Raw genomic sequence first — 15,376 nt, forward strand, 5'->3', positions numbered from 1 at the left:
CCTTTGTGAAGTGTTGGGGACAAACCCGCAGCTTCAGGCTGTCTGACTCCCTGCTCCTCACGTGTTGGCAGGGCAGGTGTGATCTGGGTAAGGTGGGGTGGGGACTCAGTGGTGACAGGGGCCTGCTCAGTGGCGCTGTCCCCTCTTAGGGAAACAACTAACTTTCCTCATGGTGCAAAGGAGCCGCTCTCGGGACACTGGCAAGTCAGGGCTGGTACCTCGAACACTGAAGATGGGACTCTGGGCTGTGGCTCTCCGCAGAGTCATGGCAACCTCAAGACCCACAGACCTTCCCAGAAGCCTCCGCCTGGTCCCCCACTGTCTCCCAGGTGCAGCGAGGCACTTCTCCTAACAGACCCAGAGCCTTTCTCTGCCCGCTCAGCCTTCTCCGCTCGGCCCCACACCCCAACAGGCCCTTACTCCCAGGTACAAGGGTCTCCCTGCCACAGTCTCCCCTGCTGTGCCCACCCCCAGAAAGAGCTGCAGCCGAACAGGAAGACGAGATTTTACCTGTTTACCTGACTTGAGCTTGTCATGCCAGCTGCCTTCTGAAAGTCTCACCCATCAACAGTGTCCCCAACCTTCCCCCACCCGTGTGGCCCCAACTCTGCCAGACACACCACATGACAGTCACACCTTGTAACAGTGCGAGAATTCAGCCCCCAGAGAAGCCAGGCTTTGCAGAGATGTGGGATTTATTGAGAACCATTTGCCCAAAAACTTGATCTATGTGTGTGCACACATGTGGGTTTGGGGGGGGGGGCGAGGTTCACAGTCGGGGGCGCCATCAGATGGCCTTGGCCAGCCCCACGCGGTTGTTGGCCCTGTCAAAGACGCTGTAATACTCCCGGATGAACACGTCACCCAGGATCCACTGCTCAGAGCTGTCATCGCCCTGGAAACCGCTGGTGCAGAAGTTCGAGTCCTGGGAAAGGCAAGGCTGAGGTGAGACTGGTGCCAACCCCAGCCGCCCTGCCCACAAGTCGGCCTTTCCCTCCTTCTCCCTCTTCCCCGCCCCCTCCCCCGCCCCCTCCTCCATCACACTCTCATCTATTATTGTCTTTCATCCTTGAAATCACCTGCTGAGGCAGGCAAACAAGTATCAGATTCACCTCACTCAACAGATGGAGAGACTGATGTTCAAGAAATAAAGTGACACAATCCAAGAGCAGCTGGTGAGGCCCCCTCCCCGCCCCCCCCCCCGCCCCTTGCTCCTCGTTCCCTGTCCTCTCCAGCCCCCAGCCTTCCAACTCGGGTCCCCAACCACCCTGGTGACCGGCCAGCTGTCCTGGGGCCCCAAGCTTGCCAGTTTGGGGTGCTTAGGATTAGGTGGAAGCAGATCACTGAGGATGAGGGTTGGGTCCCCACAAAACCCAGGCTAGCTAAGAAAATCCCAGACGGAGCTCTAGGTCCTTGGGCTTAAAAGCTAGAGCAGTGGGTGGCGGTTCCCACAGGAGGCTGTGGTCCTGCCTACCCGCTCCGTCACTCCCCTGGGCTCTGTCCTTCCTGTCTGCCCCCCCTTTCTCCCAGGACGAGTCTGTGGCAGCCACAAATGAGGCCCAAGGATCAGAGAGTCCCACTCAGAAACACGCGTCCTGCATTCTCCACCTGGGCCCTGCCCCTTGTCGCCCCTTGTCCCTGACTTTGCTGACCTTCCGGGAGGGGGGCGGAGGGGACGGGGTGAACCGGGGCTCCCGGGGCTGAGACTCTACCTGGCTGGTGTAGGCGGAGGCGGGCAGTGGGTACTTCTTGCCGTTGATCTCGAAGACCACCGAAGGCATGCTGCTCAGGCTGCCGCAGTTGATGTCAAACTAGCCAACAAAACAGCACAAAGCAGACTCAGGACACCAGGAACTGACTGATGGGGGCGGAGGGGCGGGGCGGGGGGACGGGTGGAAGGCTGAAAGGGGACTGAGAGGGCAAACTTCTAGTGACAGCCTAAGTAAGTCACGGCGTCGTGTGCAACGTGGAAAACAGTCACTAATATCGTAATAACTTTGCACATGACAGAGGGTGACTAGACTTATCGTGGGCATCACTTCATAAGGTATCTAAATGTTAAGTCACTATGTTGCACACCCGAAACTAATAGAATATTGTATGTCAACTATACTTTAACAAATAATTAACAATGATTTTTTTTTTTTGTATTTTTCTGAAGTTGGAAACGGGGAGGCAGTCAGACTCCCACATGCGCCCGACCAGGATCCACCCGGCATGCCCACCAGGGGGCGTTGCTCTGCCGCAATCAGAGCCATTCTAGCGCCTGAGGCAGAGGCCACAGAGCCATCCCCAGCACCTGGGCCAACTTTGCTCCAATGGAGCCTTGGCTGCAGGAGAGGAAGAGAGAGACAGAGAGGAAGGAGAGGGGGAGGGGTGGAGAAGCAGATGGGCGCTTCTCCTGTGTGCCCTGGCCGGGAATCGAACCTGGGACTCCTGCACACCAGGCCGACGCTCTACCACTGAGCCAACCGGCCAGGGAAACAATGATTTTTTTTTTTAAGACCAGAGGGAAGTCCTCTTAAAAGGGTGGTGGGTGTGACGGGAGGCAGCAGAGAAGGCCCCAGGCCAGGCCCCTTCCTCTGCACAGGAAGCCAGCGGTGGGGAGGGGCCTGCTTCTCAAAGGACCCTAAAGAGTCACACTGCGGGGGACCAGCTGTCGGCCAATCCAGGGCCGGACCTCAGCGTGGGACACGAGGTCAGGCTTGGTGGACGGGAGGGGGTCAGACTCAGCTGCCGCATGAGTCCTGAGAGCCAGGGTGGGTCACAGCCCGGAGGCCCCTGTGAGGGCCTCCTGAGACACCCCAACATGTGTGTCCCCTTCACCTTTCCTTTTGTCACTCCTTCCATGTGCAAAGGGGACCCTCCTCGGGAGGGCCTGGCCTCACCATGCCAAACTGGTCCTTCGTGGCTCCGATGGCCTTCTGGATGTTGAGGATGTCACTGCTGGGCCCGACCAGCATGGAGGTGCCCGTGTCCAGGATGGCCTGACAGCCACCGTTGCAGGCCACCACCACGCCATCCACAGTGACACTGCAGGGGGACACAGGGTGGCCTTGCAGTGCGCCCAGCATTGGCCCTCACTCTCTGGGTGCCCCCGGCCTCCCCTGCCAGGATCCCGGACAGGGAGGATGCCCAGTCCCCGCAGGCCCCTCCCTGGAGTCCCCATAACCTCCTGAGCTCAGAGGAGAGACCCGGAACATTTTCTCCCACCTCGGTGGCTAAATTGAGAATAGCCCAGCTGCTGTGGGACAAAAACCGCAATAAAACAGCAGAGTCCCGTGCCTCTGGGGTGGGATGAGACCTTCACTAGTCCCCCGAAGACCCGAGTTTTCTCCCTGCCATTTACCTGTTGTGTGTCTCGGCCAAGTTACCCAACCTTCCTGCTCTCAGGCTTCCCACCCACAAAATGGGTATGTTAACAACCCCTTCCTTCACTTCCTTAAGGGATGCTTATGAGGTTAAAACCCGGTGTTAGGGAATTATAAAATGCCACCTCACTGGGTTTCAGTGAGGTCTAAACAAGTCATTTTATGCTCGGCCGATGCCTAGCAGGTGATAATCCCCCCCCCCCTCCAGGACAGCTAGTCTGATCACTAAGCAGAGGTGAAGGTGTGACGGTCTCGGTCATTGGCCTTGGGAGTGTCTAATTCAGACTTTGATGTGATGGTCTCACGAGCTGCCGTGCTGCAGTCCTCAGAGCCTCTGAGCTGACCCGGGAACCTCACGGCCCCACCCCTGGACCATGAGGCCCACGGCCGCCGCTCACCCACCTGTCCACGGTGAACTGCCAGTACTCCTGAACGGTGATGGGCACCCAGTGCAGGGAGCCTGTGTAGTAGGACGGGTCGATGGCCCCCAGCGTGAGCATGCTCCCGGGGCCATTCCTGAAACCGAGGACAGGCACGCTGTGGCACTCAGCACCCCGGCTGCAGCAACCTTCCCTTGAGCTCACCAGTGTCACCTTTTCCCCACTCTGCTGTCCCCCTTCCTAAGCCCCACCTAGCCCCGTCCAACCTTGGGACAGTACATGCTGTCCCATTGCCTAAAATGCACTGTCCCCTCGTCTCAGCTGGACAGCTCCCACTCCTGCCTCAGAGAAGCTCCCCGGCCCCTCCACACACAGCCCTCGGCTAAACCAGGCTTCCCGGTTCTTATTCAGCCTTCAATGCACACAGATCTCCCCACAGGCAGCCTTTCCACACTGGTCATCACAATCGAGTGTCACTGCGTGTCTCCTCTGCTAAAAAGTTAGCCCCTGATTCATCCCCGTCTCCTGGCACAGCCCCTGCACACAGTCAGGACCCACGAACACCTTTTGACTGAATAAGTGAATACATGAATGAGTGAGTGAATGAATGAATGAACCCATTCACGCCCTGTCTGTCCCTCCAGCTGAGCTGCACCATCACAGCCACAGGCGGGGAAAGCAGGGACCACGGGACTAGAGTCGGGAGCCCTGGGCTGCAGGCATGGCTTGGCCACCAGCTCCCAGAGTGATTGTCGCTCCCAGCCTCAGTTTCTTGAATTGTGAAATGAGAAGGCAGGACTCCGCTAGAGCCTGCTCTAAAGATCTGAATCTCAGTGACATCAACAAATGTTTGCTGAGCCCACCACTCTGGAAGAAAGTTTAAAGCCCCTAAGCAGAGACTGGATCAGGCTTCCTTACTGAAACTCCAGAAATGAAGTGGGCTCTGGCTGCTTCAGTGACTATGTTGGGGACCTTTAGACAAGAGGTTGAATGTGCCTGGATGCAGCGTCCCCCAGGGGTGGACACTCCTCTCAGCCAACAGTCCTCGCCAGACGGTGGGCGTCTGGCCTTGATGGGGCCCGGCTCCTACCTGCTCATGTAAACCGAGAACAGGTCTTGGGCCACCAGGTGCCTGCTCATCATGTTGTCAAACACGGGCACGGAGTACTCGGAGGCCAGGGAGGGGTAGGCCAGCCCCAGGATCCCGTCGAACTCGGAGTAGGTGAAGACGTCGCCGGGCTCCTGGGTGCTCAGGCCCACAGTCTGCTGGGGGTCCACGATGTTGGAGACCTGCAGGAGAGGCACAGGGACCACTTGACCAAAGGCAGCAAGGTCACCCTCTGCTGGGCAGAGGGGTTGTGTGAAGTTAAAGGGAAAGCCCTCCTTTCCCAGCTCTGTGCTGTGCTTTTGAGGGAACTGGCTTGGTGGCTGGGGGGGAGGGAGAGAGAGGACACGGTGGAGGGAGCAGACAGCAGTGCTCATGTGCAGAAGTTGGGGGAGGAGTCCACAGGATGGAGGGAGAATGCCCCAGGGCCATCTGCCATCGGCCACGCCGGGGGGGGGGGGGGCTCCCAGAAAATAACTGTGAATGGGCAAGAAGAACACACAGCATTTTGCATCTGAAAGAACCAATGTGTGTCCTTACATCCTTGGTGTGTCAAAGACTATGTGTACCGTGTGACCGGGGACAATACCTCTCTCAGCCTCAACCTCCTGGTGTGTCATGCAGTAATAACACCCACCTCGCCAGGCTGTGCTTAGGCTAAATCACACGAATGCTGAACATCTGTCCAGCGCGTACTAAGTGCTTGGTCAGCGAACACACATGGACACTCTCCTGAGAAAGAGCTAGTTGCACAATAGTCTGTAATCTGCCCACTTCCCTAAAAAGCCGTTGTGCCTCCAGCCTCCTCTGAGCCACCCCAGTGGCTCCCGCTTCCATTCTGTGCCCAATGACGTATCCTCCACTCAGACAGCCCAATCTTTAAAAATGGATGTTGAGTTGTCACCCCTGTGCTACAACCCTCCAGAGGCTGCTGACAGCACTTTGTCCCAGAGTCCCTTGCGATCCTGCTGTGGCTTATGCCCCTCCCACTCTCCAGACCCATTAATTCGCCTGCACTGATCTTCCTCTTCCTGCCACGTCCCAGCTCCCCCTCATTTCCACGTGAGTGGGCTGAGCCAGGCCTGGCCCCCAAGGTGTCCTCCCACCCGGCCCCCATGGTGGGTGAGTACAGGCAGCCAGAGGCACCATGGCCAAGGCCCATGGGCAAGGGCCAGCTCCCTACTAAAGATGCAGGTTTCCCCTAAACCCCAAAGAGCAGGGGGCGGGAACAAGTGGTCCCAGGCAGCAGAGAAAGCAGGACTCCTGGGCAGGGGACTCAGCCTTCCAGAGGCCTGTCTCCTCTGCGGCCTCCGCTGTCCGGCGCCCACTCAGGGAGGCCGGTGCTGGGTGGGCACCCGCCCACGGGGCTGTCAGCGGAGAAGGACCGTGGTCTTTGGGGCTCTTAAGCCAGTAAGACATCAGGCAGACCCAGTGAAGACCCCGAGGAAGAGGAAGGTAACAAGGACTAAGGGATGCGACCTCGTTTTTCAGCTCGGGTGGATGGTGAACAAGGAAGGAAAGATAGACGCTAACGAGCACTGGGCATTCGCTTGGTGCCGTGTGGGGGACTTCAGGAGCCACAAGAGGGGAGACCGGGCCGTTGTTGTCCGGAGGGCATGGATGTTCTCCGGCCTGAAGGGAAGTGCTTCCCTGGAACTTACAAAGAGTGAGCGCTAGCCGAGGGCACTGCTCAGAGAGTCGGGGACGGGGACCCCCACTCGGCGCCCGCAGTCACCAGCCCTGTCGGCAACTCTGAGCCTCTGTCTCCCCATCTGAACAATGGGGAGAGTAACACCTTTCTCCAAGGGTTGTTGGAAAGGCTGGATTTAAAGTGAGATCACACAGGTGACACTGGCGAGCTCAGTGCTGCCACAGGGTCGGGAGTCTGAACTACCGATGGCGAGGACGAATGGGAAAAAAAAAGATGGGGAAGATGGAAACTGGACCCTGGGAAGTTTGGAAGGTGGTCCCGGGAAGAGGAGGAGGAAGAGAGGGACTGCTCACAGCCGAGGCTCGCTAAAATCCGTCTCACCTTGTCCACCACTGGCCACCAGGGGGCAGCACCCAAAGGGCCCACTGGCTGGGGGGTGCAGCCGGCCAGAGCCAGGGGTCTGGGTGGGGAACAGCGGCCGGCAGAGAAAGTGAGTACCGGTGCCCCCGTCCCCCGCCCTCACTCACGGTGACGGTGTCTGTGCCCAGGATGCCCTCCATGCTGCCGGTGCCGTACTGAATGCTCAGAGGCTCATCCAGGTTCTGGAAGGTGGAGGACTTGGACGGGTCGAAGCGGTGATGGTTTTCTAGAACACAGACCCAAGGTTAGTGGGGGTCATCGAATCTCCTGGTCCCTCCACAGAGCCGGCAGAGTTGAAACCCTCACCAGGCCTTGTAAGAATAAGGTCTGAATCCTGACCATCTCTCTACTGAAAATAAGCAGCCCGTTCCCTCTTGAGCACACAGAGTTTAATAAAGAAAATGGTTCTTTGCTGCTCCACCCACCTCTCTGACGCCCGGTGCTCCCTATGCAGCTTCCAAACAAAACTAAAAGAAAAAAGCCATCCCCTGGTTCCCTGTCACTTCTATCAGCTTTGTAACCTGAGGCCAGTCTCTCTTTTGTCTCTGAACTTGGTTTTCCCGTCTGGTAAATGGGGGTGAAAAGAACAGAGGATTGCTGGGAAATAAATTATAACATATATTAATTTCTTTTCTCATTAGTAAGAGGCTTTCTCACTTCATTCACCCAGCACCACCTGGCATGTCATAGCCCCATTGTACAGAAAGGAAACCTGAGGACCCAGAAGAGTGAGCAGCTGGCCTTGGCTCCTATAGAGACAAAAGGAACAGCCAAGCTTCCCTCATTCCCAGCTGATGTTGTAGATGTTCCACCCGAGGTGGCGCCCTTTCCAGCCTGTGGCCATTGGCAAGGGTGGAGCAAGGACATGGGACGTGGGAGGCTGCGAATGTCAAAGCAAGCTCTCCTGCGGCCTCACGTTGCCTGTCGGCCACCCAGAGCCCTGCGGGCAGAGCGGCCCGGGGTCCGAGTGTGGAGGGCTGGACGGGAAGGGAGGCCACTCACTGCAGGCATCGCTCTTGCAGTAGACAGAGGGCACCCAGAGGTCCGAGGAGCCGGTGTCGAACACCACGGTGAACTCCTGGGGTGGGGTCCCGATGGTGATCTTCCCGAAGTACTGGCACTGAGGACGGAGAGCACATGGTCAGGGGCACAGGGGCAGCGTGCGGGTGAGGCTTGATGCTAGACATGGAGCCTGTCTGGTTTTGTAGGCCCTGTGCTTTCTGCCCAGAGACAAGGGAGGTCCAAGGGGAAGAAACAGGAGGCTCCCGGGGACAGGCCTCCAGCCCCCAGGCTGGACGCCCATCCTCAGCCACGCCTGGCCCGCCCCTCCCACGGGCCCTGCAGCCATGGCTGGCTTCAGCCCCAGAGGCAGGCAGACATTAGAGCAGGGGTCCCCAAACTACAGCCTGCGGGCCACATGTGGTCCCCTAAGGCCATTTATCCGCCCCCGCCGCACTTCTGGAAGGGTACCTCTTTCATTGGTGGTCAGTGAGAGGAGCATAGTTCCCATTGAAATACTGGTCAGTTTGTTGATTTAAATTTACTTGTTCTTTATTTTAAATATTGTATTTGTTCCCGTTTTGTTTTTTTACTTTAAAATAAGATGTGTGCAGTGTGCACAGGAATTTGTTCATAGTTTTTTTCATAGTCCGGCCCTCCAACGGTCTGAGAGACAGTGAACTGGCCCCCTATGTAAAAAGTTTGGGGACCCCTGCATTAGAGCAAAATTTAAGTCCTGCCTGGGAGGGACACTGAGCCACCCTGCCAGGAGCAGGGGCCCAAAGGTGGACACTAGCTAGGTAAAGGCCCCACGCTCCACCACGCGGCCCTGCCACACCGCCTTGCCGTGCGTCAGAGCGGGAGCGTGAAGGATGACCTTGACAAGGTAACGAGCGCAGAAGGGCAGAGGCTGGTCGTTCACTGCCCAGAGTGACAGATGAGACGGAGGGCTCCAGAAGGGGCCGTCCTGCCGTGTCCTGGGCGGCTGTGGAGTGGCCACCGGCTGCCCCAACACTGCCGAGCCCAGAATGAGACACGGGCTCCCTGGGCCAGGAAAGGCCAGTGTGAGGCTGGATCTGGGAGCTGAGTGTGGGCTGCGAGGGATGTCATCTGTGGGACTCTCGTCTGAGCTCAGCCCTTTGCACTAGTGACACTCAGAGCCTGGAGGGGGCAGCCCAGTGCTGCGACGCGGACTGAGGGGCAAGGAAGCAGCCTCCACATCCTGCATGATTCCTCAGAGAGGGGGCAGAGGGGGAGCTTGGGCGGGAGGGGGGGTGTCCATCGCGCCCTGTGGGACAATCGCTACTGGGAGGCTAGTGGAGCCACTCACATCCAGGTAGTTGAACAGGGGCTCGCCGGCCACCCGCCCGGAGCTGGAATACTTGCTGCTGACGGCGTAGTGGTGTCTCCTCAGAAAGTCCTCCAGAAGCCCGTGCTCCTTCAGGGCCTTCCTTATCGACTTGCCCTTGTGCAGAGGGATCCTGGGGAGACGGGGAGGTCAGGGGGGCGGGTGGGCACCTCCCAGGGCTGCCCGGCCTCTGAGAAGTAAGTGCCCAGATGTCCTGTGCTCTGTAAGCCACTCCCCTCCTTAGTTCTAAGAACCCAAAGCGGAAAACGTACTTTACAGCTATTCACAAATCAGCCTCTATTTGTCTATTCCTTTCTCTCTTCTTTTAATGCCGGTGGAGACTCGATAGGTGTATTTTATAACCAGCTAATGAGTATTGCAACCCTGAGGTCTGAGAAACACTAAGCACGTGATCACTCAGTCTCCAAAGACTTGCTGCGCACCTACTATGTGCCAGACTCCGTACAGGACTCGGAGGCACAATAGTGAACAGGGTGCAGTCTCTACATTCTAGAACATGCTGTCTGGAGAACAACACATGTCCCCCACACCCTAGTAAATGCTATGACAACACTCCTGCCCTTGGCACGACTCTCTGTGTGGTCTAAGGTGGGTAGAAATTCTCCAAAGTATTTCAGCACAGAGCACGGTCTCCCTGGAGCTCCTGATGCAGTTCAGGTATCGGGCGATTGGTGGCAGGTCTATAGAAAGGGATTCAAGGGGGGATGCCACCAAAGCGGATCTGTGGCACGTGGGTGGCTCCCCAAAGCCCTCAGAGTCTCAGCTCCCTCCTCCACAAAATGGACTCAGACCTTCCTTCCCAGCCACTCTCCCCACCCTGCTTTTGACCAGCCTGTAGCCTAACCTCTCTGCTAGTCTTCTCTCCTGGAGGTTAAGGGAATGGAGCTCGATGAGCCCCAGTGTGAGAGGCACATGGTCCCCCGGTGTGCGGCTGATGGAAGGGAGACTGGAGACTACAGGGGTGAACGTGCTTTGCGAATAATGAAATGGCAGCAGTTTGGCCCTGGCCAGTGGTGCAATGGATAGAGCATCATCTTGGAGCACGAAGGTCACCGGTTTGATCCTGGGGTCACTGGCTCAATCCCAGGATCTCTAACTCAAACCCGAGGGTGCCTGCTAGACCCCCAAGGTCATGAGTTCGAGCCCCGTCAGGCCACAAAGAAGAAGCACTCAATGGAACAACAAGTGGTGCTTCTCTGTCTTTCTCTCTCTTGCTCTCGCTCTCCCCTTCTCTCGCCTTCTTCAAATTAATTAATTAGCTAATTAATTAATTCTAGGCAGCAGTTTTAAGACCCAAAAAGAAAGTGGATTTTCTCTTGTTGTCCATATCCCAGATGCACCCCACATGGATGGTGTGTGAGTTACGGTGTCCCCTCTGGTGCCTCCCACCCCCGCCCTCGTGTCTGACTTCAGCCAGGACCTGACTTACAGAGGAAAGCTTCTCGATATGGTTCTCAGCTTTTGTCGCTGATGACAGAAAAGGACCTAAGTCCTAAAGGAAAGTCTGGACGAGCTGCTGGGACCAAGCCCAGGGCTGCCCTTCCCTGTGTCCCGTGCCCAGGCACCCGATGCCTCCTGCTGGCTCGGCTCTGGTTCCTCATCAACTCAGGACCTCCCACTGTGGGAGCCGTGGTTCTACGGGGCTGTCCGATCCCAGTGCACGGCCCCAGGGAGCCTCCCTCAAAGGGACCTGGAACTGGAAACTGGAGATAGTGCGGTGTCAACAGTTCAAGTCCACATGGGACCAAGTCCTGGCTACTCCACTACTAACCACGTGGCCTTGGGCAGCTCAGCAACCCGCCCTGAAAAATAGTTTTTGTTTATTTGTTTGCTTGTGACAGAGAGAGAGACAGAGATGGACAGATAGGGACAGATAGGAAGGGAGAGAGATGAGAAGCACCAATTTTTTGTTGCAGCTCCTTAGTTGTTCATTGAGTGCTTTCTCATATGTGCCTTGACTGAGGGGCTACAGCAGAGCAAGTGACCCCTTGCTCAAGCCAGCGACCTTGGGCTCAAGCAGCGACCTTGGACTTCAAGCCAGGGACCTTTGGGCTCCAGCCAGTGACTATGAGATCAGCTCTATGATCCCACGCTCAAGCCAGCGACCCTGTGCTCAACCTGGTGAGCCCGCACTCAAGCCAAATGAGCCTGTGCTCAAGCTGGCAACCTTGGGGTTTCGAACCTGGGTTGTCTGCATCCCAGTCAGACCCTCTATCTACTTCACCACCGCCTAGTCAGGCTGACCAATAGTTTTTTCATCAGTAAAATGCAAATAATAATATCTGCCTAACCCATGAGGATCTGTGACAGTCTGGCTAAGACCTATTAAGTGTCTGGTACCTGATAGCAAACAGCTGTATAAAATCAGTTATTGCTTCGGAAGGAGAACCTGAGAACTTTACCCACTAAGGACCTGTTACATCAGAGGACGGAATTTCGTTTTACAAATGCACGCATAGCTCTTACAAAGCGCCAGCCACTGTTCAAAGCATTTTGCAACTATTAACTCATCTGCCCCTCACCATAACCCTATCAGATGGAGACGCTGTCATCCTACTTTAACAACAGAGGAAGAAACTGGGCCCAGAGGGTTGAGCTCGTGGTGCAGCTGGCACTGAAATCCCGGGCAGTCTGATTCAGAAGCCCCGCCCTGAACATCCCAGGCTGCCCCCACACCCCGAAGCGGCACCCTTAGGAGAAGAGGTCCCAAAATGCAATAGTAAGACAGGGAGCGACTGTCCTGGGAACCTGCCGCGTGTCCTCCAAAGACTCCCCAGGGGAACCGGGGACTAGAAGATCTGGGAGAGACCCACCCAGAGTGGACGCGTGAGCCGCTCGTGCCCTCCTCCGGGGCCCGACACCCACCTGGTGATCCCACTGCCCTGGGACAGAGCGAGGACTGCAAGGAGCACGACGAGACACCTCATCTTGGACGGCAGGGCGACCACAGCTCCAGCCGGGCCCGCCGCCCAGCCTTTATAGGGGGTGCGAGGTGCCCTCTGGCGGGAAGCCCGGGCTGCAGAGATAGCCCCTGACTTCGGGCCGCTCCACAAATGCATTAAGATAGCACCGAGATACCCCAAGCCCCACTCTGATAAGGGTCATTGTTCCATGGCTCAGGGACTTCAAAGGGGAAGGGGTCCCCATGCCATGGTGTCAAATGTCACCCCAGCCTCCGTGATCCGATTTACCCTTCCAAACACAACTTCTTAAGCTAACACAGGTGGGGCCACCCCCAGAAACCTGTCCCGTGTTCCGCCTTCTGGTCTGCAAAGAGGCCTGTTTCCAGAGGAGCCCGCTCCTGCCCTCGCTGCCCCGCCCGCTGGAGGAAGGAGCCAGCAGCCAGCCCTGTCCGGGGGACCTCAGAGAGACAGCAAACGCAGGGTCCCTGCACCCCTAGAGCTGTGGCCCTCGGTTCCCTGTTAGGAGGGTGCTGGGAAGGTGAGGGGTAGATGCTGGATCTCATTAGCATTGGGAGGACCAAGGAGGTGGACAGGGGAGGCGGACATGTGCCACATACAGAGGGAAAGGAGCCAGGACAGGTGAGGCCACGGCTTGGCTTCCGAGGGCCCTGCAGGGGCCCCGTTTCTCAGAAGGCCACGTGCAGGGGTTGTGCTGAGTAGTGCCCGGTCCTGGCCAGAGAGACCACCGATGTCCTCGGGCCTGCAGCCTGGAATTAGGGTAAGGAGAAACAGAGACCGGGCTGTGAAGGTGGTGGAGAAGATCACCTCCCAGGGGTGAGGGCAGGCTCTGAACCGGAAAATCAACATCAAGTCAGGCTAAGGCGAGGGCTCTGGGACCACAGACGTGCGAGGGACCATAGACATGCGGGGGCCACAGAGCCAGCCACTAACAGGAGGCCTGTCGGTGATGGGAGAGGGTAGCACAGACCTGGAACAGAGAGGGCGGACTGGGCAGCTAGAGAGGTGAGCATGTGGGGGCCTTAGGTGGACAGGGCTGGGGCTGGGGAGCCACGGAGAGAGACGGACCCAGAAGTGTCCAGTCTCTGACTTATCAAGGCCTCAGGAAGGAGCCTCAGGAGGCATGTCAACAGGGAACTGAGTGCTTTATGACGAGACTTAGGGAGACAGCAGATCTGACCCCGGCCACGGCAGCGCCCTGTGCTCTTCGGGCCCAGGACGCCGCTGCTCTTCGGGCCCAGGAAGTGGCCACGAGCACATCCAGCCGTCTCCATCACACCCTCCCTTTGCAAAAGCCAGGAAGCAGCCAAAAAACACATGCTAAATGGTAAAGCTAGTTTCCCGGGGACGCTGCCCTGTCCCGAGGATCCTGCCTCAGAGTGGCGTTTCCTCCCACACCCCAGCACCGAGCAGGACGCATAGTAGCTGCTCAAGAAATGTTTGCATTAGCCAATGGATAGATGCGTGGTGTTTCCACCACTCTTGAGGCATACTGTGTGTCCTGCAGATGTGGAGAGGGAGGCGCAGAGAGGGTAAAGGGCTTGCCCGTAATGAAGAAGAATGTGAACAGTCACAAGACTCCCGTCCTGACAGGACCCCACAGGGCCAGGCACATGGTGGGAACTTCATGAGTTGACAATGTCCAGTGTGGGGGCAGCTCTGCTTCTAGCTCGCCACACCACTTGGGAGAGCCGTACCTATGGGCAGTGGGCCCATCTGGGGCTGGCACCCTCTGGGGTCAGCAACCTCTGCTCCCCATCACCAGTGGCCCAAACTGACCCAGCAGCAAGCACACTCCTGGGCAGTGAGCCCTGGAAGCGAGGCTCAGCCCCTGCAAGGTGATCCTCAAGGCCAAGAAACAAAGATCCCTTGGCACTGGCTGCTCCGTGTATTCACCAGATTGGGGGTCACTAACCACATCCAGGTGCACACTATCGGGAGCACCGCCCCAGCCTGCACAGCGCAGTTGGCCTGTGTATCCAGGGGGGGGAGGGGCAGGCCGAGACCTGCAAAGGCTTTCAGAAAAGCACGATAAGATTTCATTACTGCTTACCCAGCACCAGGTGGGGACAACTCCACTCGGTCTAGATTCTTTGTGCCTGGGGACCAACCCCCAAAAGTGGCGAAAACAGAACCACGGCCCAGGGCGACCTCTCCGGGGCACCCAGCCTTGTGACCTGCACTCAGACAGGAGCGGCAGCAAAGCCAGCTCTCCGCAGGTCCCTGGGCATCTTCTCTGGGGTCACGCCACCCTCAGAGCTAGGGAGCTGATGTCATCTCCACCCCGAGGGAGCCCACGGCTGGGTGGGGACAGGTCACATCTGTGAGCCTGCCCTGATGAGCACTGTCGGAGGCGATCCAAAGAGACAAGACACCTCTGGCTGGAAAACGCAGGCGTGGCCATCCTGGGTCTGCCACGTGGTGGCGTGACATTGAGCCCAGTCCCTTTACTCGTGAGTGCCTCAGTGTCCTCCACTCTGGAGAAGTGACGCTGAGCAGGTCCTGTGAGCATCCGAGACCGTCAGAGTGCTGCCATGTGATCGGCAGAACTTCCCAACATTTCTTAAAGCATGTTGCACGCCAACACTGTGCAGACCAGACAGATTATGTGCAGGTCGGCTGCCAACCCCAGCTTCCCGTTGGCCATGGGAGGCAGGGCATGCCGGAGACCCTGTCAGGGGTGGGTTCAGGTGTGTCCAAAGTACCAGCAACCACTGGCTGACATAATAGTGCCACTGTGGGAACCTGACCCAGGGACACCAGGACTGTCCATTTTCCCAGAGATGCAGAAGTGCGTCTTTAGGGGGAAATACACCAACTTGTAGGAAAGCAAACCCTTTATTTTTATACTATGAAGAGGGAACAAGACAGGTCTGCAGGCAAGCCCCCAGGGGCTGTCCAGCACGGGCCACCTCACTTACTGGCAGAGCCCGGGCAACAGAGAAGTAAGTCTCTGGCTCCCAGGCCCTGACCAAACCAACCAGTGGCCTCTGCAGCCTGGACCAGTGGGGAAGAAGTAGGAGGGACAGGAGAAAGTGTAGGGGGGCGGGGAGGAAGGAAGAACAGGATGCCCCGCCCCTCTCAGCCGCAGGTCTGTGAGCGCATCCGATCCAGGGTCCACTGACTCCCTGTCCTCAGACCTCCGCCCACAGCTACACCC

At 57.5% G+C, this 15,376-nt stretch overlaps 1 protein-coding gene across 1 annotated transcript; it reads right to left on the minus strand.

Moving 5' to 3' along the window:
* Nucleotides 1–677: 677 nt before the first annotated feature.
* LOC136315249 (chymosin) lies at nt 678–12,318 on the minus strand. Its single transcript, XM_066246693.1, has 9 exons — nt 12,161–12,318; nt 9,257–9,407; nt 7,930–8,047; nt 7,035–7,153; nt 4,842–5,041; nt 3,774–3,887; nt 2,889–3,033; nt 1,713–1,811; nt 678–925 (listed from the first exon to the last, which is right to left on the minus strand). Exons 1-9 carry the CDS (start codon nt 12,220–12,222, stop codon nt 788–790), a joined length of 1,146 nt encoding a protein of 381 aa, XP_066102790.1. The 5' UTR covers nt 12,223–12,318; the 3' UTR covers nt 678–787.
* Nucleotides 12,319–15,376: the final 3,058 nt, after the last annotated feature.

This window comes from Saccopteryx bilineata, chromosome 11 (genome assembly GCF_036850765.1).
Source record: "Saccopteryx bilineata isolate mSacBil1 chromosome 11, mSacBil1_pri_phased_curated, whole genome shotgun sequence".
In the NCBI taxonomy this organism is placed as follows: domain Eukaryota; kingdom Metazoa; phylum Chordata; class Mammalia; order Chiroptera; family Emballonuridae; genus Saccopteryx; species Saccopteryx bilineata.